The sequence below is a fragment of the Plasmodium chabaudi genome, assembly GCF_900002335.3.
Source record: "Plasmodium chabaudi chabaudi strain AS genome assembly, chromosome: 12".
Taxonomy (NCBI): Eukaryota; Apicomplexa; class Aconoidasida; order Haemosporida; family Plasmodiidae; genus Plasmodium; species Plasmodium chabaudi.
This window is the reverse complement of record NC_030112.2, coordinates 209667-236517: the sequence shown is the minus strand read 5'-3', so window position 1 is coordinate 236517 and position 26851 is coordinate 209667. Positions and strand designations below refer to the sequence as shown.

At 23.4% G+C, this 26851-nt stretch overlaps 6 protein-coding genes across 6 annotated transcripts; 2 read left to right on the top strand and 4 right to left on the bottom strand.

The window, feature by feature from the left end:
* Window positions 1–735: 735 nt before the first annotated feature.
* On the bottom strand, window positions 736–6687 carry PCHAS_1206900 (histone deacetylase 2, putative; the record flags this gene model as incomplete). The annotated part of the gene is made up of 1 exon (XM_016798804.1): window positions 736–6687. The coding sequence occupies one exon, from the start codon at window positions 6685–6687 to the stop codon at window positions 736–738; it is 5952 nt and encodes a 1983-aa protein (XP_016654173.1).
* Window positions 6688–9819: 3132 nt separating this feature from the next.
* PCHAS_1206800 (eukaryotic translation initiation factor 3 subunit D, putative) lies at window positions 9820–11433 on the bottom strand (the record flags this gene model as incomplete). Its single annotated transcript, XM_728664.2, has 1 exon — window positions 9820–11433. One exon carries the CDS (start codon window positions 11431–11433, stop codon window positions 9820–9822), a length of 1614 nt encoding a protein of 537 aa, XP_733757.2.
* Window positions 11434–13566: 2133 nt separating this feature from the next.
* PCHAS_1206700 (conserved Plasmodium protein, unknown function) lies at window positions 13567–16038 on the top strand (the record flags this gene model as incomplete). Its single annotated transcript, XM_737908.2, has 1 exon — window positions 13567–16038. The coding sequence occupies one exon, from the start codon at window positions 13567–13569 to the stop codon at window positions 16036–16038; it is 2472 nt and encodes an 823-aa protein (XP_743001.2).
* Window positions 16039–19614: 3576 nt separating this feature from the next.
* PCHAS_1206600 (AP2 domain transcription factor AP2-I, putative) lies at window positions 19615–23460 on the top strand (the record flags this gene model as incomplete). The annotated part of the gene is made up of 1 exon (XM_727357.2): window positions 19615–23460. The coding sequence occupies one exon, from the start codon at window positions 19615–19617 to the stop codon at window positions 23458–23460; it is 3846 nt and encodes a 1281-aa protein (XP_732450.2).
* Window positions 23461–24589: 1129 nt separating this feature from the next.
* On the bottom strand, window positions 24590–24919 carry PCHAS_1206500 (conserved protein, unknown function; the record flags this gene model as incomplete). The annotated part of the gene is made up of 1 exon (XM_739572.1): window positions 24590–24919. One exon carries the CDS (start codon window positions 24917–24919, stop codon window positions 24590–24592), a length of 330 nt encoding a protein of 109 aa, XP_744665.1.
* Window positions 24920–25656: 737 nt separating this feature from the next.
* On the bottom strand, window positions 25657–26028 carry PCHAS_1206400 (conserved Plasmodium protein, unknown function; the record flags this gene model as incomplete). The annotated part of the gene is made up of 1 exon (XM_739574.2): window positions 25657–26028. The coding sequence occupies one exon, from the start codon at window positions 26026–26028 to the stop codon at window positions 25657–25659; it is 372 nt and encodes a 123-aa protein (XP_744667.2).
* Between the last annotated feature and the right edge of the window lie 823 nt (window positions 26029–26851).

The following is a 26851-nucleotide window of genomic DNA, read 5'->3' as shown; positions in this document are numbered from 1 at the left end:
ATTAAAATAAAACAAAGTTAAAAAGGCTGCTTTTATATTAGTTTTTTTTTTGTGAAAAATATTATATACACACAATGCATTTATATATTTATACACTATTTCATATACCAATATGTATTGGGAATATATTTAACAAAGCAGTGTATTTTATTATAACACAAAAATATAATTTTATAATATTAAAAAAAGCAACAATAAATATTAGGAAAATAAATAAATGGATGATTGGATAATAATAATCTGATATTTATTTAGAAAAAAATGAAACATATAATGAATTTAATTCTATTTTAATGAAATGTGCTACTAAAATATATGTCAATTTTTACAATATTTTTAAGTAATACAACTTTTACGGATTATGAGGATCTTAAAAAAAATTATATTTTTTTAAAGTATTTATTTATATAAAATAGCATAGTAATATATAAGCACTATACATATGCATTTGCACATTATGTGTGTGTAAGTAAAAACAATTTTATCAGAAATTAAATTGCCTTATGAAAAAAAAAATATTTATAACAATATTAATGATAAAATAACGGATTAATAATATCCATGAAACCCTTAGACATATGATGGTGTAGATACGTGAACTCTTTTGCTTCACTTTGATCAGTTTTATTTTGGTACTTGAAAATGGAACTGAAAAGTAGCATAGAGAGCTAGTTTCTTTTATTTCCATTATTTTTGTATGTATTGTATGGTTTAAGGTTTAAAATATCAAAATGTTCAAATCGAGGCTTTTACTTTTTCCATCGTTTTGATTATTATTCGGTGGAGAGAAGTTATTCCCAACAAAAATCCCTGGTCTTGTTCCTTCTTATCTAGGCTTGCATGGGCAAAATCAATTATGTAGACACTAGCGCTTTTCAAAATATGAGTGTTTAACTTTGAGCCCATATAAACATTTTTCTCTTCTGTAGTTAGAGAGTCTTCAAATTGTTTTTGAATATGATCCCTAAAATTAAAGATCTCTTCATATGTTTTTTTTTCCTCTTCATGATCATAATTTTGTTCTTTACTACTTTCTGATTTATCTGATTCGTGCCCAGATGTAAAAGCATTATCATTGTTGCTATTTTCTGCATTTGAATTATCAGAGTTGTTAGCATTCTCGTCATTATTTTTATCGTCAAATTTATTTTTCGAAGGGTCGGAATCAAAGACAAACAATAAGCTTGATCCACAAAAAGCAAAATAAGATTGATTTTCAAAAAATACTTTCATGTGTTCTAATATTATAAGAACTTTTTTTAACAAAAACACAGAAAGTTGTATATTATCACATGCTAAGAAATATGATAAAAAAGCTTCGACAAATTTATCATCATTTTTTATTAAATGTGCATCTTCTTTTGATATAAAAAATGGCTGTTTCTTTTTTTTATTCCATCCTATTAAACTAGTTAAATGAAATCCATGCGATAAGCAAGATCTATTTTTTGCTTTTTCAATTTTTTTTTGTATTGATTCTTCATCACAATTATCACCATATAATTTTATTCCCATCTTTATATCCATAGCACATGGGTGCCTCATAGTACTTAACACATTTCGTAAGCAAATAGCTGTTTTTAATTTATTTATATATATTTTTTTTTCTATATCATTTTTATTTTCATAAGTATCATCTATTAGATCATTGTTATTGTCAATATTTATAGGGGCAGAATTATTTTCATCATTTTCTTTTTCGCTATATTCACCTTCTTCTTTTTCGCTATTTTCATCATTTTCTTTTTCGCTATATTCACCTTCTTCTTTTTCGCTATATTCACCTTCTTCTTTTTCACTATATTCACCTTCTTCTTTTTCGCTGTCTTCAATTACATCATAAAAATCATTTCTCTCTTTTTCATTATCTACATTTTCATTTTCCATTATTTTTGATTCATAAAATTCTGGGTCGTTTGGAGTTTCATTTTCTTTTATATCAGAATTGCTTTGTGTTTCATATGTTTCATATTTATTATCGTCCATATTATTTTGGCGCGAATCATTATTGACACTACCATTATTACTATGTTCATTATACTGATATGAATTATCATTTTCTGATTTTACTCCATCGTGTTCTGCTTCATCTAATGATTCATATAGTTCTTCTACACGACCCAATTGCATGAGTTGATTTTCTTCCAAGAAAACTTGATAACATGGTACTGTAAATTTGAGAAGCTCTTTACATAATTTTATTTCTTCGTCTGAAAAATCTTTATTTAATTTTGTGCCTTCAACTGTTATATTATCATCTAATATTGAAGAATAATTTTCTTGTGTGTTTGTAATGCATATTTTTTTATCACAACATAGATATAACCATGCATAAAAAAAAGCTTCTGATTTAGAACATAGCTTTATTATTTTTGTTAGTTTTTTATTTACAGGTAATACCCATTGATTTTTATGACCACTTCCATAAAAGAATATATATCCCTTTTTGCTTTGTGTATACATAGCAAATGAATTTTGTAATTGATCTTGACTATATTTAATATTTGTTAAGTCTCCATTAATATAACGATGTATGCCATTATATTTTGATACGTTTGAAATTGTATGACATTGATAATTATATTTTTTCATTTTATTGGAATTTTGGAAATTAGCTTGATTTCTTGAATTTCGAGCAATAATTCGTTTACTCAATTTTGTTTTTGATTTACTTTCATTTTTCTTATTACTAGTATTCATCAAAAAATCATTATCAATATAATTTGTCAAATCATAAAATTCATTGTTTTTATCAAAATGATTATTAATAGAATTGGAAAATCCCATTTCATTTATTTGATTTTTATATTTTTTATTTGTATTTCTACTGCTACTATTATTAATAGTACTATTTATTTTTGATTTAAGTTTATTGAGTGTAATGATTTTTTGCATACTGTAGTGGCTACTATACGAGTTGGTATCAGTGCCATCTAAGTCATCATTTGAAAAATATAAGTCACTGTTTGAAATATTTGATGGTGATGATGATAATGAACTGAATTCATTCGCTTGTTGATTGTACATATTTAATTCTTTAATTTTTTTCTTTGTATATCCACTTAAAATTTCCTTGCCATAACTATTATCATCAGATGAGTTGTATATCTCATCGTAGAATTTTATTTTATGACCAAGGTTTGATGAGGAATCATTTTCTAATCCCTTTTTTTTAACAAATTTATTATAAGGTGGTAAATTAACATTTAAATAATATGGCTCACCTTTAAATATACTTAAAAAATATTTAATAACTTTATAAGTAGAATAATGAAGTTTGCCTCGAGTAAATAATTTTTTTTTTTTTTTTTTTTTATTACTAGGATATGGATTTTCACAATAATAATTGAATATTTTATCACCTTTTTTGGGATAATTTTCTAAATTATTAAATTTATAAAAATTTTCATGATCATATGTACTTGAAATTTTCCTCGAATCATTTTTTAAATTTGTTAATTTTTCATTTTCCAAAGATGAGTTTGTTTCATTCATTTTGTTTATCACCGGGCTTGCATAACCATCATCATCCATGTCAATGTCATTTTGACTTTTATCTAATTGAGAATCGTCATTATTTGTTGCATGCATATTGGTATTTTCATCTGTGGGTGTATACATTGGCTTATCAGAAAGGTTATCATTTTCTAAATTGAGTTGACCTTCTTGTGATTCATTATTATTGTTATTTTCCTTGCTATCTTGATCTTCTTCATTTGTTTGATCATTAAGCATGAGATTATTACCATCATTACGTGTTGTTTCTTGGTTTGGTATTTTTATGTTTTTCTTAATTAAAGCTTTTAAGCATGCTACTGTGCATTTTGGCAAATATTTTAAGTTATAACCTCCTTCTAAAACTAATATTATTCGACCGTCACAATATATTTTTGCAAATTTTTTTAATTGTAGTGTCATCCATTCATATAGAGTATGAGTTAAATTACATTCTCCTAACGGATCTCTAATTGAAGCATCAAAACCCGAAGAAATGAAAATAAATTCAGGTTGAAATGCTTGTAATATTGGTAATAACAAAAATTTAAAAACATAATATACATCGCAATTATTATAACCTTTTTCTAAAGGTACATTAATATTAAATTTATATCCACTTTTTTCTCCTAATTCACTTTTAGCACCTGTTCGTGGATAAAATCCATTTTCTTCAGTTGATTTACGTGATTTGTTTGTTTTTTTTTTTTTTGTTTTTTTTTTCTCTTTCTTATTTGTATCAGAATTAGATGATGAATTATAAGAATTTAGTCCGTTATCTTTGTTTTTATTTTTGCTATTTATTTTTGCCTTCCTTTTAGTAGTAGTATTATATTTATTAAGGTTTGAAGTTGCAGCGACACTCGCAGCAGTACTAATATTGCTAGCTGTGTTTGCACGGTTCGTTTTTTTTTTTTTTTTGTTTTTTTGATTATATGCAGAAGAATCTTTTTTTACATTTTTACCCTTATTTGTTTCTTTGCTTTTCCCTTTTTTGACTTTTTTGTTTGAATCAAATCTATGTATAGAAAAACATAAAACATTTTTGTCATTATAAAATATCTCTTGTGTTCCATTATTATGGTGTACATCCCAATCAAAAATAAAAATTTTTTTTATTCCATATTTCATATATATATATTTACAAGCAACACTTATATTATTAAAAATACAAAATCCAGATGGGCTATTTCTGCTACAATGATGCCCAGGTGGCCTAATAGCAGCAAATCCACATTTTAGATCAGAAATTTGATTTATATTATTACTGTCACAATCTTTTATATTGCACATTGTAGTTGAATAACTTCGCATTTTTTTGAATTGGATATTATTTTTAGATTCATTGAATAAATGGTTTTCGGAAGAATTTAATGTCTGCACTTGGTCTGTTTCAATTCCTGCAACTTCTGTATATGCATTATTATTATTACTTGAATCACTGTTATATAATTTTTCTTTATCATTAAAATTAGAAGGATATTCCTGAAATTGTTCTAAATTTTGTGAATGAGAGGCATCTAAATTATTCTTAACACTTTCACACATAGACTTATAGGAATAACATGATGTTTTTTTGTTTTTTGGTAATTTGTTTCGCCATTCATTAACTAAGAAATTTTCATTATTATTAGCATAGTTATCATTGTTGAGAAGAGAATTACGTCGTGAATTTTTCAGTGAAGTTAAACTGCTATCTGATTTTGATCGTTTCAAATGTGTGTTATGATTAATATTTCTTCCTATAAATTTATTTATATCATTAGAAAAATTCTTTTTAAAAAAATTATAATTATAACGAAGTGATTTTTTAAAATCAATGTATTTAAATTTTTCATTTTTATCTGATAATATAGCATCACATAAATTTAAAAGTCCACCAACTGCTCTTTTAGAAACAGTCCCGGTGTGAAAAGTATAATAAGTATCATGCTTATCAAATGGGTATATAACATCTTTTTTTTTATATTTTAATTTTTTTTTTAATGAATAAAAAATATTATTAATATGAGCTCTTGTATGGCATTCTTTAATTTCGTCATACAGTGCTTCCCTACATTTTATCTGAACCATCTTATTAATTATATTTTTTTCTTTTAATGCTTTGATGATACATCTTATCCTATCTGGGCTTTCAACATGATTTTCATCAAAATGGAGGTATTCACACATATACTCTTCATCACATACAAACCCTATGCAATCATTTTCTGAATGCTCAAATTTGTCGATTTTTTTTGAATTTTTTTTTCTTTTAATATAAGAATTAAAATTATTATTGGTATCTTTTGCATTTGCATATATATTTGAAATTTGATATTTATTATGAATATAATTATCATTATCATATATATCACTAGGTGGTTTATAATAATTTGAATATTCATCAGTTGAAATTATATTATTATTTTCACATTCAATATAAAAATTCTTTATTACAGGATCTATTGAACTATTATTATTTTTCAAAGATCCATATATTTTATCTAATGCATGTTTATGACTGCTAAATCCATCTTCATTATTACTAGAACTTTGAAAATTTATTTTTTTATGTTTTTTGTGTTTTCTATGACTTTTTTTTGTACTATTAGAAATTGTGCCTGATGTTGAAATATTTTCTCGGATATTATATTTTTTCGTTTTCTTTTTAATTATGCTTATTATATTTTTTTTTGTTTTTTTCTTTTTATCTTTATCTTTACGTGTAATATGTTTGTGTTTTTTTTTTCGTCGCTCCTTTTTAATAGATTTTCCTTTTTTTTTCAATACCCTTTTCAAATCATTACTTATTTTTTTATTATTTTTAATACTTCGCTTTATAATAGCAGAAATACTATTATTAAAAATACTTTCATTATTATCATTATTAAATAAGCTGATGGTAGATAAGTTTTTTTCGACTGATTCTATAGCGGCATTGTAGTTACGCGACTTTTTCTTTTTATTATCTTTGGGGTAATTATCAGCATATTTATCATTTATCACATTTTTATTTTTGTTCCCAATTGAATTTAATGACGAATTTCTTAAATAATTATTTATATCATTTATATTTCTAAAATTGTCTACAATTAAGTTATTAAATATTATCCTTTTCTTTGAAAAATTCAAATTGGTTGTACTGTCTTGCTTGATTGAATTATTTTTTTTTTGTTTCTTCTCATTATTGCTTGAATCGTTTTTTTTCATGTTTTGTGTTTAATTTGGAGCGCTATATTTATTTATTTTTTTTACACTAAATTATACACAAATGTATGGGCTTTATACATACATATATATTTATGTATGTATATTGTTCATACAATGAGTATATATTTATGTGCAATTCCAAAAAAGCGTTTAATTATTTTCTGTTTAATAATATTGCCATAAATATTTTATATACTGTAAAATTTATTTAGTAAACTTCCATATTTTTGTTTTCATAGACAATATTAATAATTTCCGTCTTTTGTTTTCTTCGTTTTTAATACCGTTCTTGTGAAAATGCTTGTTTTATAATTCCTTCTTATAAAGAAAGCTAAAATTAAAGTTAATTTTTGATGTTACTTTTTTTTTTAAGCATAAAATATTTTAGACAAAATTTATTACTCTATTTATCTAATTATTTTAGTTAATAATTTTATGAAATAAATATATTATTGCAAATATAATTCATTTTTTTTTAAAAAAGATAAGTGTGTAATGCGTATAATTTATTTATTAATGCATGTTCTTCTCATATATATATATGTATCGATATATTATATATAAGAACCTTCAATCTTCATATATATAAAATGACTCAGCTATATATAGAAAATATTAATTCATTCTATAAACATGATATATGCACAGTAAAAAAGTATATACAAATATGAATTATTTACTCGGGCATATATGTGAATGTATAATCATATTCATATTTGTCGTTATAAGTTTTATATAACAATATTAAACTATACACATAAGTTTTACCATGCATATAATAATATATATAGTACAAAGTAATAAATGAATGCATATGTAACATTAAAGAATTAGTTATATAATTGTATTTATAAAAGATTCATTTTAGTTTAAAATACTAAAAAAATAAATAAAAAAAAAAATATATATAATTAAAAGAAAAAAGGAAATACAAAACTAAACAATGAAAAAGTAGGAGAAAAAAAAACACCTAACATTCATTCGTTGCCAAACCATTTAAATTGGAATATATAATACATTGCATATGTTTTTTATTTTTGTTTTTTTTAATATAGAAAAAACATTATTATTATATAGTTATATTTGAGTCATAATAAAATATATATTTAGGTTGAAGAAACATTAAAATTATACCATTTTTTAGTTGAAACTATTTATTCTTATTACCCAAATACTTGGAAAAAAAATTAACTAAATTAGTTTATGCGCATATATAATAAAATATAAATAATGGTAAAGATAGGGGATATATAAATTTATATGTATGCATAATAATTTTTTTTTTTTTTGAAAGAATGAAAATGGGAAATTATATATAAGCGGATTTACTATTTTCAGGGACAATTTTATTGTTCGTTTTTAAGATCACATAGAAAAAAAAATATATATATATATTATATATAAATAATGTATGCAAATACAGTATTTTAAAATAATTTTTCTACTTTCTAAAAAGTTATATTTATGAAATTGTGATACCTATTTTTTTATTATAATAATTTTTTTGTTTTTTGCAAATATTAATTAGTATTGAATAATAATATATAAATAATTCATATAATTATAATACATAAAAAATATTATTATATTGAATATATATGAGAAAATCTGCATTGCCAAATCGACGGAAAATAAATATATAATGAAATTTAATGTAAAAATTTATTATAAGTAAAATATAAAAAGCAAAACAAATTTAACTAAAAAATTATTTTAATATAAAAGGGTTTCACAATTAATATTGCAACCGAATATTTTCTAAATATGTTACTAAAATTATTATCAGGGGGTAACATAAATTTTAAACTAAATAAATGTAAAAAAAATAAAATACTAAAAAAAATGCAATACTATTAAAGTATTTTTTTAGAAAAATAACGATCAAACAATAATCTAATCCACTAATATACATTGCTATTTTATTACTTGCGTGTGAAAAAAGACCTTACATTGGGTATGCATATATATTTTATTTGTGTGTGCTCATGGAAATTTTATTTCTACAATAAATACTGAAATAATTCAAAAAAAAATGAAAAAAAAAAGCATAGAAAGGAAATTAAAACATAATGAAAAAGTATTAAAGCACACTAAGAAAAAGCGCAATTAAAATGTTTTTTTCCAATATAAATTTTTATTTGTAGGATTATTCTTAATCCGAACAGGTTTCAATTAAACAAATAAATGAATTTGTATATGCAGATATAGAACATTTAACCATATTAATAAATGTAATAAAAGTTGTACCTAATTTTATTTTGTTAATTTTTCCCCTTCCATCGTAATAATTTGCACCGTTGATATTATTTTTAATTCCACTTTTATAAATATAAAAAAAAATATTCATATGTAACAGAAATATTCTTATTTCCTAGGTGATACAATATAATATTTATACATTTTTTGATTCGTTTATATCTATAGAGATTTTTACTTTTTCATTCTCATTCCCATTTTCCTTTTTGTTTGAATTAGTATAATTTATGAGAACACAGCTTTGTGTGCATTTTTCATTAGAAGGGTTTTAGGAACAATAAGAAAAAAAAACGATATACTTTCATATCTATGTTATTAAAATTTTTAATGTAATGCTTAAGTGTTAAAAATCATAAGCACATTTTTTTGTGTATGTATTGCAGTATTGTAAAAAGCGTAAAGAAAAAATATATATATAAATTGTTCCGTGTATGCATACATATATATTTTCAAAATAAGCCACTCTTCATACATATGCACACTTGCATACATAACATAAAAAAAGGAATTGTGAAACAAAGTGGAAATAGCACAAATTTGTAAGCCTTTATCATTTTTATCGAACTATATATTTTCCGCATATTCATGTGAAAATAAGGTATTTGCACACATGCATATTTATAATTTATGCATAGTAATAAAATTAAAATAAGGTGTGTGTAATAAATAAGGTTATAGGATATTATCGAAAAATGTTAAGATTGATAAAAGAAAAAAATACAAAATAAGAATGGGAAAAAAATTAGGATAAAGAAAAAAAAATGAGAATAAAATATATTTCATTATAGCAAGTTTCATGTAACTTATAAACTAACAAATTGTATATACATTTTATATATAAGTTTTCTATATCCATTTATATTTTTCAAAAGATATTTAATCATCTTCATGTGTACAATATAAACGTAATAAAGATTTTAATGGGTCTTTGAGAATAACATATTTACCATCTGGTCTGTCTGAAATGTTATCAATAATAAATTTGAGTATACCCCATATATTTTCATATTTTAATCCAATTTGTGTTGACAAATCTTTTGTTTTATGTGATTGGATAGATAATATATTATGATTTTCATAATCATTAGCATTTTTTCGGGATACAAAACCTAATTTAATGTCATCACAACCACTTAATAAAGCTTGACATATAAATTTATGAAGTTTATATGTATTATTACGTATTTCGTTAGCTAATAATGCACCCTTTTGATTTTCTATTTGAGATCTCCAATTTTTATGGCTTTTAATATCATATTCATTTAATGAACAAATATAAACATATGAATTATTTGATCCTTTTATTTTTGAATGTATTTCTCCTCTTGTGATGATGGTACAACTCGTTTTAGATGATCCATGGATTACTGGTGGGAGATTAATTTTTCTATATCTATATAGAATATTAGAATTATTGTTACAGTGTTTTGAATTAAATGATGTATTATCATATTCCTCAGCTATTTGATTATTTAATTGGACATGATTTTTAAATCGTTCATTAATTTTAACTGCTTCTAAACCTAAAGCTTGTAATGAATTTATTTTATTTTCACTATCTTGAGTTGGTGCATCTAATGAATTTTCATTTACTGTTAATAAATCAATAATAGAATCATCATCTTTATCTATAATAATTCTATTTCCTTTTTTTTTAATTATTAAATGCCAAGAATATTTAGAATGTACACAAGACATAAGGCAAGATAATATTTGATCGGTAGATACAATAATTAATCCGTTTGAATTATTTTCTTTAGCTTTTTTCTCTTCATTATCTAAAATTTCCATTAATGCTTGATCATCACTAGGTTTACAAACTAATATATTTGCATCTTTATTTAAATGTGCAAGGAAAGGTGGATTTTTAACATTAATATTTTCAAACCTTTTATCATAATATAATACTTTTCCTCGGAAAAATATATCTTCGATTTTCAAATGATCAATTTTAATTGATTTTTTAGGTAACTCATTAAACATAATTTCACAATCTACTGTCCATGAAGGAGTTGGTTCATTACTCCATTCTGTAAATATTCTATGACGAGCATTTAATCTAGCTGTTTTAGCTTGTTGTAACATCTTTTGTTTTTTCTGTTCAGCTGTTTTAATTCTACTACTATATAAATTATCTTCTTCTTGTTGTTTTTGAGCAAATGCTTGAGTTGTTTGTTTATTTATTATTTTCTTTTTATTAAACAAAGTACCTTTTGGTTTTTGTCCTGTTCTTAAGTCAACAGTTTGAAATTGTAGCTCTTCTTCAAATGCATTATCACCATCTCCTGATATTTTATTTATATCTTTTATATTTTTTTGATAGGTAGTGGTTGTAAAATCGCATATTTTACCAATCTTTTCAAATTTCATAGAAGGCTCAAATTGATACTTTTTTATATCCTCCATACAGGAGTTCACTAACTCTTCATTTTTTATGTCAGGCCCCCATGTTCTGTTGTTTACAACACCAAGTAATTTAAACGATGACATTTTTTTTGCTTATGTATTTGAAAGTGGGATAAATCGTTATATTTAGCTAGATTAATTATGTATATTTTAGCTATATTTTTATCAATAATAAATATTTTTAACTTATTTTTTAAGATATTAAAAAGGAAATAAATAATAAAATAGAGAATTAGAGGAAATTTTCGATTTTCGTGATAATCAATATATTTTACAAAATATAGTACGTTTAAAAAAAATTCACTTAACTCGAAATAAATAAATATACATGTATATATTAATACTGTGTAATTTTTCTATACTATTTCTTAATATATGCCAATTTTCTACATTCATTAAAATTCCATATAGTAAATTTTAAAAGCCAACAGCTTTTTCGAGCGTTAAATTTCTATAACAATGTATACTTGTATATTTAAAGAAAAATTTAATAAATATAAAAAATAATATATGTATAATACAAATATATAAAAAAAAATATAAAGGGAAAAAAATTTTTAATTTTAATATTTTTGTTCGCTAAAATAGGAACAATATGTATTTAGTGCATATAATAATACGTAGGCAAGGCATATAATGTTGTAGTTGGAATTTCAAAAAAATTAATATTTATTATATAAAATTGTATTCATAAATATATGATTGCTATATATGATATGGCGAAAATAGCCATATTATTTTTTTTTCCAATATTCTCATTATATACAAAAATATGTAAAGGTATTTAATAAATATTGGTATGTTAATTTTGAGGTTTGGGGAATTTAACATATTTACAGTATATGTGCATATATATAATATTAGTATCATCGGTAAATGTTCTCTTTATAATATCTATTTTTATGTTACTGTTGTTTATTTTATTATTATTTATTTTTAAAATTGACAATTTTCCAAAGATATGGTATTTGCTAAACTATACACTTTTTAAGGTTACTATTTATATGCATATTTATTTCCTCTTATCATATTTTTATAATTTTTTCTTATATCTTCACCCTATCTATATATTAGAACAATACTAAAACAGAGATATACAAGTTTGTTTATACTATCATAGTTATAAAAATGTAGTAACGATGGTAATATATTGTTTTATCATATTATTCATTCTATAATAGGAAAAGCTATATTCTTTCTCTTTTTTTTTTTCAAATATTTTATTTAGTTATTTGTTATTTTTTTGTGTGTAATAAAACAATCTAATATTATTTACTTACCATAGGATTAATATGTTTTTAGTTTGCTACTTACTATTTTTTACACATTATTTAAATATATATATACTCAGGCATACCAAATTATGGATATGAAAATTTTTATTGAAAACATGATATTTATATATTTTTTTCCACAATACTTTTTTATTGGACAAAATCTACATTATTGATTTTCCTTTTAATTCGATTGAGTATAACTTAAAAAAAAAATAAAAATAAAAAATATATATCACTATATTATTTCGCATAATGCTTCCCTTTTTTTAACAAAAGGGATGCAACCATCAAAGTAGAAAATGTTATAAATTAAAAAAAACGTACAACAAATCAGTATCCCTATATATATTCATTTTATTATTATTTTATTTTTTTGTAAATAGTCACAGCATTGTTTTTTCCCTTTTTTTTATACTTATTTTTTAGTGTGTATGAATTAAATTTGCAGCCAGCTTAATGCAAGCAAAAGTCTTATTTGTTAAGCTTGTATTATTTTGTTTGTAATTTTGTTTTAACTTTTTTGCTTATTTTGTGCATTTTTTTGTTTTTTTTTCACAATCTTCTTCAATAAGAAAATGCAAACAAAATTTGTCAAGCATACGAAAGTAAAACTTTATTAAATTATGACATTATGAAATATAATAATAAAAGAATTATTCTGTTATAAAAGCATGCTTTCCACGAAGACATGCTTTAAATTGTATAGCTATGACAAAAAAGAATGTAAAATTCTTTAGTAAATAAACAACATAACTGGTTAAATATATCTTATATATGCATATGCTTATGTTAGGGTGTGCTATATAAAGTGATATTTTCCTGAAATGTGTATACATATATATCTGTGCAATTTCGCAACAATACATGCACAAGCGCACGTTCACAATTCGGTGTTTTATAAAAAACGGATAGGAGTACATACAAAGGGAAAGACAACAGAATGACATATTTACGAAATACCTTACGATACAAAAATGTTTTGAAGAATTATGAGATTGCTTGGATTGGACACAACTATAACAAAACTAATTTCAAACTTAAACAATTATGTTTTAAAATCGATCAAAAAATTATACATAATGAAAAAAAAATTGATAATATTAATAATGAAATTGATAAAAGCATAAAAAATAAAAAGGAAAATATAACCACATACACATATGCATATTTAAAAAAAATATTTTTTGTAGCATTCTTATTTTATGGTACCTATGAAAGTATAAATTTAGCTAAAAATATAAAAAGCCGTATAGAAGAAGATCCAAATTTAAATAGTATTATACACGTAAAAATAAACTCAACAAAAATAAGATTCGAACAATTTATATCCAAATTAAATGATAATGTATTTAAATATATAAAACAGAATATAAATTTAAATATTATTTTAAACTATATTAGTGAATTCGTTTTTTATTTATTAAATTATACTTATTTGTTTATTCAGGTTGTTATAAAAAGTTTCACAAATTTTTGGACTTCGGCACTGAGGGTAAATACATTACTAGGGATAAAGGAAACTAAAATCGGTGCAACCAAAAAAGAGAAAAATGAAAAAGAATATATCAAGGATGAACAAGATACAAATATCAATTGTGATGAAAAAATTGAAGATTTACATAAAGACAATATATATACTGATATAGAAGATGTACTTCATGATTTTGAAAAATTAGAAAATTTCGAAATTCATAAAAATAATAATAACCTTAAAATAGACGATTCTGATCAAATTAGCCTAAGAAATGTTGAAAGTTTACAAGACAAAAATAATCCATATTTTTACAGTAACATAAAAGAAGATGAAACAGAATGGTTTGTTAAAAGTTTGGATGAAAGAGATATAAATATGAATAGTTATGAAAATACCACTGGCCGAAACAAAACAACATCAACTATAGTAAAACAAAATTTATCATTTCAAACAGATAACCAAGAAAAAAACACGATAAAACTTGAAGAAAATGTGCAGGTGAACGAAATTGAAAACATGAAAAAAGAGAAATATATGGAAGACGAACAAAATGGGATTGTAAATGACGAACCAAAAATTAAGGATGACAAAGACGAGTTTCATGTAATTATTAAAAGTGATGATAATATTGTGGACAAGGAAGATGTGCAATTATCTAAAAATATGAACAATCAAGATAAGGGACAAAAAGCAGAAGAAAAAAATATAATAGCAAAGAGCATATCCGATGAACCTATAGTAATTCCCGAGAAAAAAACAAAAAGAGTTGAACTCGAAAAAGAAAATGAGACATATAATACTGACGAAATAGATACCCCAATTAATAACAAAAAAGAAAACATAATAAATAATGATAAATATATAAAAAGAATATTAGAAAAAGAGTTAATCAATTTTAAAACAGATATAAATAGTTTAAGCAAAGAGGATTTACAAAATAAAATTGTTGATATGTTTGTAAATGAACTAGTTAACGAAAGATATAAAAATATATTATTGGAAGAAGAAAAGGAGGTATTAAAAAAAATATTAACAATTAAATATAATGATATTTTTTTAAAAAAAAAAAAAAAAATCGAAAAAGTATTAAAAAAATCAATGTTAAAAATGTTAAAGGAAGAAGAAAAGTTGTTGAAAGAAAATTATGAAAAAAAAAGAGAGAGCTTTGAAAATAGCATAATTGATAAAACAAAAAAAGAAATAGATATAGAAAAAAATAGAATGAAAAGCGAATTAAAAGAAATTGAAGAAAGCTACTTAAGCAAAATAAATACTTATGCATATGATATAAATAGATTAAAGGAAAATATAACAACAGATCAAATTAGACAATTGAAATTACAGTATATAAATGATATACAACACCAATTGGTTTATTTACAAAATTGCATAATTCATGATTTGTCTATCGAGCCAATTTTAAAGGATTTAAAAAAGCATTTAAAAAAAGACACATTTTTAGAACAAACTCTTAAAGCATTACCAGACAATTTCTTTACATGTACATATAAACTAACTAATAATAGTCGGGAACAAATTAAAAAAAAATTTTATTATTTATATAAATTGAGTGTAAAGGAAGCTTTTTATGAACATTCAAATAATTATTTATATAAAATGTTAATCAATTTATTTTCTTATTTTTATATTAACTATGAGGTAACCTCTAATATGATATTGAGCCGAGCTCTAAAAAATAATTCGGTTTTAAAAGAAAATTTATTAAATTTATCATATGCATTGAATAGTGTAAGACAAAATAAATTCATAGACTCATTGCAATATATAGACGGATTAACTGGTGGGTGTAGACAAACATTTGAATCATTTAATGAAGATATCAAAAATGTTACGTTGTTTAAATATTATGTCAGACTAGCTGTATCGAGATTAACATTATTAAGCAAACTTATGAGAGCTTATTCCGAGGAAAGCTAAGTTGATAAATATCATTTATAAGTCATGTTTTATTTTATTAAGTTATTTTTCTATTTGTTATTCTCAATATTTTTCGTTTGACAATAATATTCGTTTCTTTGAAAAATGCAACTTAAAACGTCAACTTTTTATGATTACGTTTTTAATAAAAACTGTTTCTCAAACTATGAATAGCTACTTTTTTAATTTTCATTTTAGTATGGCAATAAAATGTTTATATCAACTTTGCAAAAAAAATCAATTATTCTTTGTAAATATTAAACATTTTCCCAATATCATTATAAGTATATAAAGTAAAAAAAACAAAGAGAATATAAAAACAATTATATAGCACATACAGACACTGTTTTGTGTACTAATTTGTTATATACATAGCTGTTGCTATCAATATTTTATACATTATTTAACGCATTAAATATATGCATAATTATTATGGGCGTCTTATTTTGCACGACATAATAATTATCGGTGAAAATGAATAGGATAAAAATATTTTTATTCACATCTCGGCATGCCCATTTATATATATCTAGATAGAGCTAGCAAGACAACCAAATTAAAAAATAAGATAAAGTATAAGTACTTATTTCTTAAAGATATAAAATACGATTTACAACTTATTACAAAATATGTAACCTGGATATTATAATGATGAAAAAAATATGTAAAAACATATTAACATATTTAACAGAAAAAAATATAGAAAAAGAAAATTTCCAACTTAATCATAAAAAGTAAGAAATATCAAAATAGCTATTAGCATTGCCATGTGATATATAAATGCATACATATGAATAATGGTTTATGCTCCCACCCCCTTTATTGAAAATATAAAATATGTTGAAGAGATGGTTTAAAAAAATGGGTTTATTTTTTCTAGCCAATAATTTTCAATGGAATATTTTTCCATTTTTCCCTTTTAATTTTTTTTTAAGAGAAAAAAAATAATTTATGTTTATAACCTGATGTTTCTTAGAATAATAATTTGGCCTACATATACATGGTAACCATTTTTTAAATACTATTTTCCATTAATTATATATTTTTAATTTAGATTTTATTGTAAATATATTTCTAATTTTATTTTTTATTTTGAATTTACATTTTATGGAAAAGAAAAGGAATTTAAGAAAATTTACAAATATTTGAATGCGCATGAATGGGTAAAATTACTGCATGCTTGGATAATATCATGCATATACCCATTTTATTTTATATATAAAATATGCATATACTACACTTTTATATATCATTATATGCATATCTACCGTATATAAAAATAGTAAACAATATTTAATATCAGCTGTCATGCGATAAAAAAAAATTATAAACTTTATATAAAATAATAAAAATTAGAATGGAAACATATATACATATTTGATGGCCCTTAATACATTAAATTAAAAGAAATAATGATGTTATAAAATAAATATTACAAGTAGCTTATTTGGAAATATATTTTAAATTTATAAAAAAAAAATTTTTTTTTTAAGTTCCAGTAAAAATCCTTATAAAGCTTTATGCTTGTGTTAATGTAAATAATTCATTGTGCATTTTCCATAAGGAGAAATCGTATATTTTTATGTATATTATTCATAAATGTATTTAATATAAATATATGATTACTAATATATTATATACATATATGAATGAACTTATATACAATGAAATATTAGTAAATATACATATACATAAATATTGGCATATATTTTTTTTATCATTTTCTGTGGAAAAATTTGCTTATGAGTGCATTCATTAAAAAAAACCCACAAAAGTGCATATATAAGCTTGTAACAAATATGGTATTATGCTTACATATATATATATATATATACATTACATAATATATATGGACATTTTACATATATACATATATGCTTATATATGCATAAAAAGGCAGAATATTTTTTAAGAATATTACAAGCATAAAAGCTCCACCAATTTTTTTGAAAATTGTATTTACATATATATATAGCCCTATTAAATATATATTTAATAAAAACATAAAAAAAATATTCAAATGCATATAATTAATATCATGTAATAAGAATTTTTTTTTTTCTATGTTTTATGATTTTAAATTGAAAATAATTTTTTTTGATTTCCGTAAATTTGCTTATGCACATTAAATGTAAATATATAACTTAAAACATAAAAAAAGAAAGCAAAGTGCTCAAAAAAAATTATATATAATATACAATAATATATATAATTTTAGAATTGAAACGAGAAAATTAGAGTAAAAAAAAGAATAATTTAACGAAAGGATAGCACAAAAGGTTATTAAATAAACTTAAAAAAAACGAATAAAAGCGTAAAAAGGGATAATAAGCCAAGAACATATATATTACAGAATTAATAAGAATATATACTTTTATCTTTAGTTTTGTTTTGAATTTTGAATATATATATATGCATACACATTTAGCTTGGATATATTATGTATATTTATTTGCAATTATATATATATAATATATACATACAAGTGCTTATACATACTTATATATTTGTTCGTTTTATAACAATATTTGCACATACATGTGCTAATTAAAAATACATGAAAATTTTTTGCAATTAAAGGACATATTTAAATTGTATATTTATATATTACACATATATGATAGTACAATAAATAGTCATATATATTTGTTAATATAAGTGCATGTTATTTTTAATAGATATACATGCGTGCATGTATACAACTATTATATACACTTATATGTTTTATTAATAAATTTCCACGTGATATATATGAAAATGGGTAAATGCACTAAAGACTGAATGATATTATATTATATATATGTTTATAAAAAATCAAAAAAAAGAAAAAAAGAAAATAACGATAGCAATACATAACTTTTTAATGAAAAACAATGAACCACTTATTTTGTTAATTTGATGAACTATATATATATATATAGAACCATATGCATTTTTTTTGTATATTTTGCAATTATATAATTTTTACGTATCAATGATATATATATATTCTCTATATAGATCGAGAGTGTGTATTTTATATTTATTTTGTATGTACTTGTGTTATTATTAAAAAAATGCAGCAGCTTTAACATGGATTAATCATTAGTACAACTATATTATTGTGAATTACATTCTTATATATATATATATTAAGGGTATTAGTCAAAAACTATATCTACTCTTAATTTCATTATATAAATGCTTTCACAATTTAAGAAGATGCTTGCATATTTTTGAAGAATGCTAAGACATATATAACACGTAAAATATATGATAAAAAAAATTATAAAAATCGAATAAAACAAAAGAATACACATATATATATGTATACGAATAATTTGATTCGCATATTTATATATAAAGGGTATGTCATATACATATTAGATAAGCAAACAAAACTATATATGTATATAATGTATAAATGAAGGTATAGCTTAATACAAATATATGCCTTTTTATATATACATTATATACCCATACAATATTTAATGTGAATTTTTATACGTGTATCAAAAAGTACACAAGTGTTAGATCAATTTATGTAGCCATAAAGATATTTAGAAATATTTGTAATTAATGAATTTTTTTTGAAATATGGAAACGTTAGTTAGCGAAAATAATATTAATGCAAAAAGCGAAGATGGTAATGAAAATAGTGAAAAGCTAGCAGAAGATTCAAATAATATTAAAGGTGAAGAAAATGAATTAATATATGAAAAAAAAGATGAAATGAATATGAATTATGTTGAACAAGATAAATTAGATGTACCATCATTAGTAGAAATATGTAAACAACAATTAATAGTTATCTTAAAGGATATGTGTACTGATTCAAATAATTCAGATGAAAAAATATCATTTTTATACCATTTGAATAGGTTGAGAAATGCACTAACAGTTGTCGATTTACATAACTATATAGCCGTATTCGGTCCATGTTTAAGTTATAATAAATTACCATCTACTTGGAATATTTCAGTGTGTGATTATTTAAAACAACAATTAAATATTTTACGAGCAGCAGATTCACAACAAAATTCAAATAACTATATGAACTATTATGATTTACACAATGAATATGAAGAAGCTATAATAAATAAAAAACTAAACTATGGTAACAATTCTAATTTTGATAATAATAAATATGGAAATGGAATCAATGATAACAATGTAAATAATAGTTTTAATTTAGCTAACGTAGTAGGCTCATCAAAAGATAATACAAATTTAAGTATTAATGGAAAAGTTATAAATCAAAATAATTTTCTAAACAATGGAGCCAATATGAATAATTACTGTGATCAAAATGAAAATATGATAGACGATTATTATGATTTTCTTATGCGAACAAAATTGCCAAATGAATCTATTAATAATTTAAAATATATGATGAATGATAAACAAGATAATCCTAACAATGCAGATGCCGATAATCTTTTATCCTACTTAAAAAAATATGAACTAAAATCAAATAAAAATAATACAAATAAAAATGACGATCCTTCAAAATATAATAATAAAGAATCGGATTACGATTATCAAGAAGAATATTTAAAAGATAAAATGTTATATGATTCAGATATGGATGAAAATAATATGATGGATCACAACTTTTTAGATGGTGCATATAATAATGGTATGAATGGAAGAGGACCTCAAGATTATGACAATAGTGGAAATAACATGATCGGAATGAATAGCAATGGTACCAATATAAATAATAAAAATTATAATATAAAACTTGAAAAAATAAAAAAAAATGATACAATGAATAGTTGGAATAAACCTAATACTGAAGGTCATCCTGAATATTTGCCAAGAATTCCCGGTGTTCGATTTAATCCTAAAAAACAACAATGGCTAGCTGCCTGGAATGATAATACAAGAGAAATAAGAAAATATTTTTCAGTTAAACAATATGGTTTTGAGCAAGCCAGAATATTAGCTGTTAAAGCTAGACAAGAAGCAGAAAAGGCAGGTGCAAGATGCAAGCCAATGTTTCATGTACATGGTAGAAAAGCAATGGATGGTATATCTAATGAATTAATAAAAGTTAGTCTTATAAATACTCAGATGAGTAGTAATGAAATGGATCCAAATTATAATAACGGTATCCCTAATGGAAGCAATAATGCAATGATGGGAAATAATTGTAATATGATTATGGCCAATGGTAATAATCTCGGAGCAATCCCCAATGGTATGAATAATATGAATGCAATAAATGGCATGCATAACATGGGTGGAATGAATGCACTAAATGGGATGAATCAATTAAATGCTATGAATATGGGAAATATGAATGGTGAAAATAATAATGCAATGTTGGGAATGACATTAGTTACTGCACCCAATGATATACTAACCAAAAAAGATTTATTAAAAAGTGAAACAAATAAAGGAATAAAAAGGGGTCGAGGTAGACCACCGAAAAGAAAACTGAGCGAAGATTCACATCTTTCATTAGATGAAATAGAACAAAGTATACGAAGAGGATATATTGCTAGTAATAATGGGGGAATGAATGATAATGCAGAATTGTTAGAATGCATGGATTCATATGAAAAAGATTGTACTAGACCTATGAAAGGGGTTTCATATAATGACAGAAAAGGTTCATGGCTAGCTTATTGGTCCATTGGTAAAAATTTTCAAATGCGACGATTTCCAATTAAAAAGTTAGGCTTTGAAAAGGCTAAAGAATTAGCTATCCAATGTCGATTGGAAGCTGAACAAGCTGGTGCAACAACAACTGAAAATAGAAATAAAAGAGGACGAAGTTTATTAAATAACAATTTAAACAATAATTTAGATGGAATGCTAGATAATGGTTCAATGTTAGATCACGATGATAACATGAATGATCATACTAATGGAGCCAATAAAGGGATGAATAGAAATATGTTATTACCACATATGCATAATTTTAATAATGGGCAAGGTTTAGGAAGTAACATAACAAATTCTGGAGGTCATCCATATCAACACCATGGAATGCTTGGGACTATAGGAGGAGGTGTACACAATAAAATTCCACATAGTGATGGACAAGATAGTGAAAATGAATTTTCTCCTACAAAAAGAACTAGAGCTCCAAGAGGTCGACGTATGGAAAGTTTAACTGCAAGAGCTAATGCATTGACACCTGTTGAAGGAGTTAGATTTGATCCATATTCATATTCATGGTTTGCTAAATATTTAGAAAATGAGAATTCTAAAGAACCTAAAATTTCAAAATATTTATTAAAAAAATGGGGATTCAACAAAGCCCATAGTTTAGCTGTGCATACTGTTAAATGTGCATATAAAGCTGTTCCATTTACAGATGAAGAATTATTAAACATATTTAATGTTGATGCCAAAAATATGATGAATAATGGAAACAATCAAAATGGTATGATAAATATGAATTTTAAAGATAATTTTGCTAATGGTGGTGTTGATAATAATGCATCAAATTTTACTTCAAATAATTTTGGGAATAATAATATGATGAATAATATGGGAATGATAAACGGGGCAGTTGGTAATAATCCAAATATGGATATGAATATGCATGGAGGTAGCTCTGGAAATATTTCTAATATTGGCAATATATCAAATCCAATTAATAATAATTATCCGGGGAATATCGGTGCATTTAAAAATTATGCTACCCCTGGGGTTGGAAATAATGGTATGGTTGTAGTACCACCAGGTATGAATAACATTGCTGATTTAAATGCAATAAATGGATTAGACCCGAATGGAGTTATGAATGCACCCAATGATAATAAAATAATGGATCCATCAAATATAAATGGAAAAGATCCTAATTTAGAAAATGATAATACAGGAATGGATGGGAGGAATCTCGGAACCCCAATGAATAATAATATAAATCAAGTTAATAAAATGAATCATATGAATGGCTATAATTTTAATAATTTACATACAGGAGGAGTAGGAAATATTATTGCAAATAATAATGTTACTGGGCATGGTGATAATATAAATAATTATGTACCAAATATAGATGGATCTAATGCGTCAGGAGAAAAAATGAATTCGTTAAACAATTTTTTGATTGATGACAATAAAAATAATTTAGAACATGGAGGAATGAATCATGCTGCAAATAATAATAATTCTGTATATGGTCAGATGGATAATGAAATGGCTAACCATAATATGATAGATCAAACTTATGGAATCCAAAACAATAATAATAACCATGGGAATATGAATCCAGATATGATAAACAATTTAATGGATCATATAAATGACAATAATAATGATATGGGTAATAATACTCAAGGTGAAAATAATAATAGTAATAATTCGTATGATCAAAATGGAGGTACCAATTTTAATGGATATGCAAATGAAGATGGGAATGGAAATATAAATGATTCATCGATGTATTATATGAATTCTAAATCGGAAATTAAAACAGAATAGTAATATGAAATTTTTAAGTTAGAGGATTATTTTACGTGTACATAATAGCACATGAATATTTATATGTATATGTATTTGTCGCATGGAGTTGGAATTATTTATTTGAATTATTTTGTGAATGTGTGAAACGGATATAAATCGAATGTGTTGTTGACAAAAATTGTAACATTATTTTGTCATAATGATTTAAATATATGAAGTATTAAATTATTTGGAAAAAATAAACCTGAATAAGATTCGAAAAATAAAAATATAGTATCATACATAATAATACGATATACATATAAATTATATAAGATATGTATTTCCTATTATGTATGTACATATTTTTTCATTACGGGTTTATTATTATGTATTTTTTTTTCGCTTTTGATTTTTTTTTTTTTTTCTTTCTTCAATTTTTGTCTCTTAGTAATTTAATTTTTTTTTTTATTTTTTTTTGAAAATTTAATCAAATAGTATTAATATGTTTTATTTTTTTATTAATGTATAATATTTCATATTAATATTATATATGTACGTATGTATATACGTATATTTGTGTTATGTGCGTATCATGTGTGTACGTACCAATACATGCGGTGTTTATACATATGAATGCTATTATGTGTTAATTTAATTTAGTTTAATTTTTTTTTTTATTAAATTTATCTTAATGTTTTATCTTTATAATTATTTTATTTTTCACTCTTATTATGCTTCCTCTTTCCTTTTTTAATAAACATAATTGTAAATATATCATATCATGTTTTTATCTACACTCATAGTTATTAATAAAAAATACTTAAAAAATAACATGAATTATTTTGTAAACCAAACTAGGATTACTATTTGCAATCAAATGTGTGCAATTTGGAAAAAAACACACATGAAAAAGGTATAAAGTATTGTATTATAGCACGATAGAATAATATGAAAAAAAAAACGAATATCATGTACAATTACAACATGGTAATTCATTTAAATAAATGAGAAAATACCCTCTTTAGTTGCATTAAATCAGTTCATTATAGTCCAATTAATTGTTACTGACCAGAGTGTATAACAATTTTGCGATAACTTCGGTTGTTCAATTTTGCAACAACATCAAAGTTTGTATCCATGGGGTATGTTTATAAAAAATTAAGTGTTATCTTCCCTTTTTTACAAAATTAGCGATATCTGTAATTTTTTCTCTCATTTTTGAAGTTATTTCTGGTTTAGCTCTTTGATGGATTTCTAAATGTTTTAAAATTTGACCAGCTCTATACCAATTTATATCACTATTTTGCCTTAAACACATGAATAAGTTTTTTTTTCCCTCTAATAACATACCTCGACTTTCTTTTAATTTCCTATTAGCCTCTAAAGATAATCTTTCTTGTTTTTTTGCATCTTTATAGTTTTGGCTTTGTTTAACTCCATAAGGGATCTTCTCCTTAATCTTTTTATATAAATTTATTCGTCGTATTTTAATCATTTTTAGTTCATCTTTCCCATTTATATGTACATAGCATATGCTATTATATACTAAGAATATTATGAAATATTTTGTTTATGCATTTTTTATATTATGAAATATTTTGCTTATACATTTTTTATATTATTAAATATGAGTAATTAAAATTGTATACACAAATGCTTCCTTTATTATAATTTAATAGTGGAATGAATGCAATACTTTTTCTGAATTTTTTTAGGTATATGCACATATTATTTAGATTTATTTTCAAACATGTTTTACAAAAAATGTCGAGAACTAGTCTCAGGATTCATGAGTAGGAAAAAGTGCAATCACTTATTTTTTAAAATAATATTTTTTTTATTTTAAGCATTTTTTGCGGGTTTCACAAAGTAGAAGTTAGTGAAATAAAACCTTAAACGCAAAAATGAGAATAACAAAAACAACAAACATGCATAAGCATACACACATAGTTCATACATTTTCATGGAACTAAATATAAAATGAAAAAATAAAATGAAAAAATAAAATGAAAAAATAAAATAAAATAAAAGGGGTTATAAAAAATAGTATTATTATGTATAGTACTCCATTGTAATAGTTAAATAAAAAGAGGATACCAAAAAATATGTCACTGAAAAAGTGGTAGACTTTATAGGTGTAGTCAAATTTGAAAAACCATAAAACTGTCATTCAAATGAGAAAATAAGAAACAATATTAAGTTACAATTTTTGTGTAAATGGCTACAAAGTTATTATACCATTCCTGGTGGAATGTTTAAAGCTACTGATGTTAATACAAAATTTATGTGGAACTCTTTTTGTTTATTTTTATTTGATATATTTATTTGATTTTCTTCTTTGATTTCATATGGTTCTTCATCTGAATTTAGAATATATGAAAACTGATCCTTGTCTTTAATTAATGCATCATCATTACTATTATAGCTTGGTAAATCATCATCATCCAAATAGTTTTGTTTATTCTCGTCACTATCATTTTGTTTTGTTTCCTTTGAATTGGTTTCTCTTTCAGGATACCTATTTACATTTGTATTTGCATTTTTATTTTTCTTTTTTAAATATCGTAAGGATTGAAGTTTTTTTTTTTTATCTTTTAAGACCATTGTAAAATTGATTGCGCTTGAAAAGTGGGAGCAAACAAGAAATAATAGCCCGGTGCCAATGTACAATAATCCTTGTATAGTTTTCTATAATTGTGAAATATAGAAAATAGGAATATTTTTGATTCCCTATTTGTTACTAAAAAGGTTTTCGTTAAAAACGCTTTGGGAAGTTAACTGAATTATTTCTAAAATGAATTATTGTTCAATTTTTATTGAGTAATATATATTTTGGTAAAACCGCACTAAAAATAAGCTAATAGAATATGTAAAAAAATGTATATTATAATTGTAGTAATAATAATAACAGTAACATATTTTCTGTTTTTTTCCTTACGTATTAAGGGGCTTGATTTAAAATTATTTTTCCTTGACCGTTTATACCCAATATTTCTCATACCGTTTTTTTTCACAAAATTTTAAAAAATAAGTTCAATTTGGTACATTTCCAAATTTATTCATTTTTTAATTATTAAAAATGGCATGAAAAATGGCATGAAAAATGAAAAAAAATAATTATACTTTATAAAACGTTGCCCATACAAAATAATCAAATGCAAGGTGAACATATCAACCCTCTATTTTTTTGAAAAGGTATAAAATAGCAAAATAAGTAAACTAAGGTTATGCTATGACATTTTTTGTGAAATATAATATTTAAACAAATTATGTGAAAATGCATGGGGAGTTTTATTTGCATTCCCCTCAATGGTGGAAATGCGAAACGGTTGGAAAACTAAAAATGGAAAGAAATGGTACACACAAAAAAGTAAGAAAGATAATAAAGTAGAAAAATTATCAAGCAGAAAGATAATAAAGTAGAAAA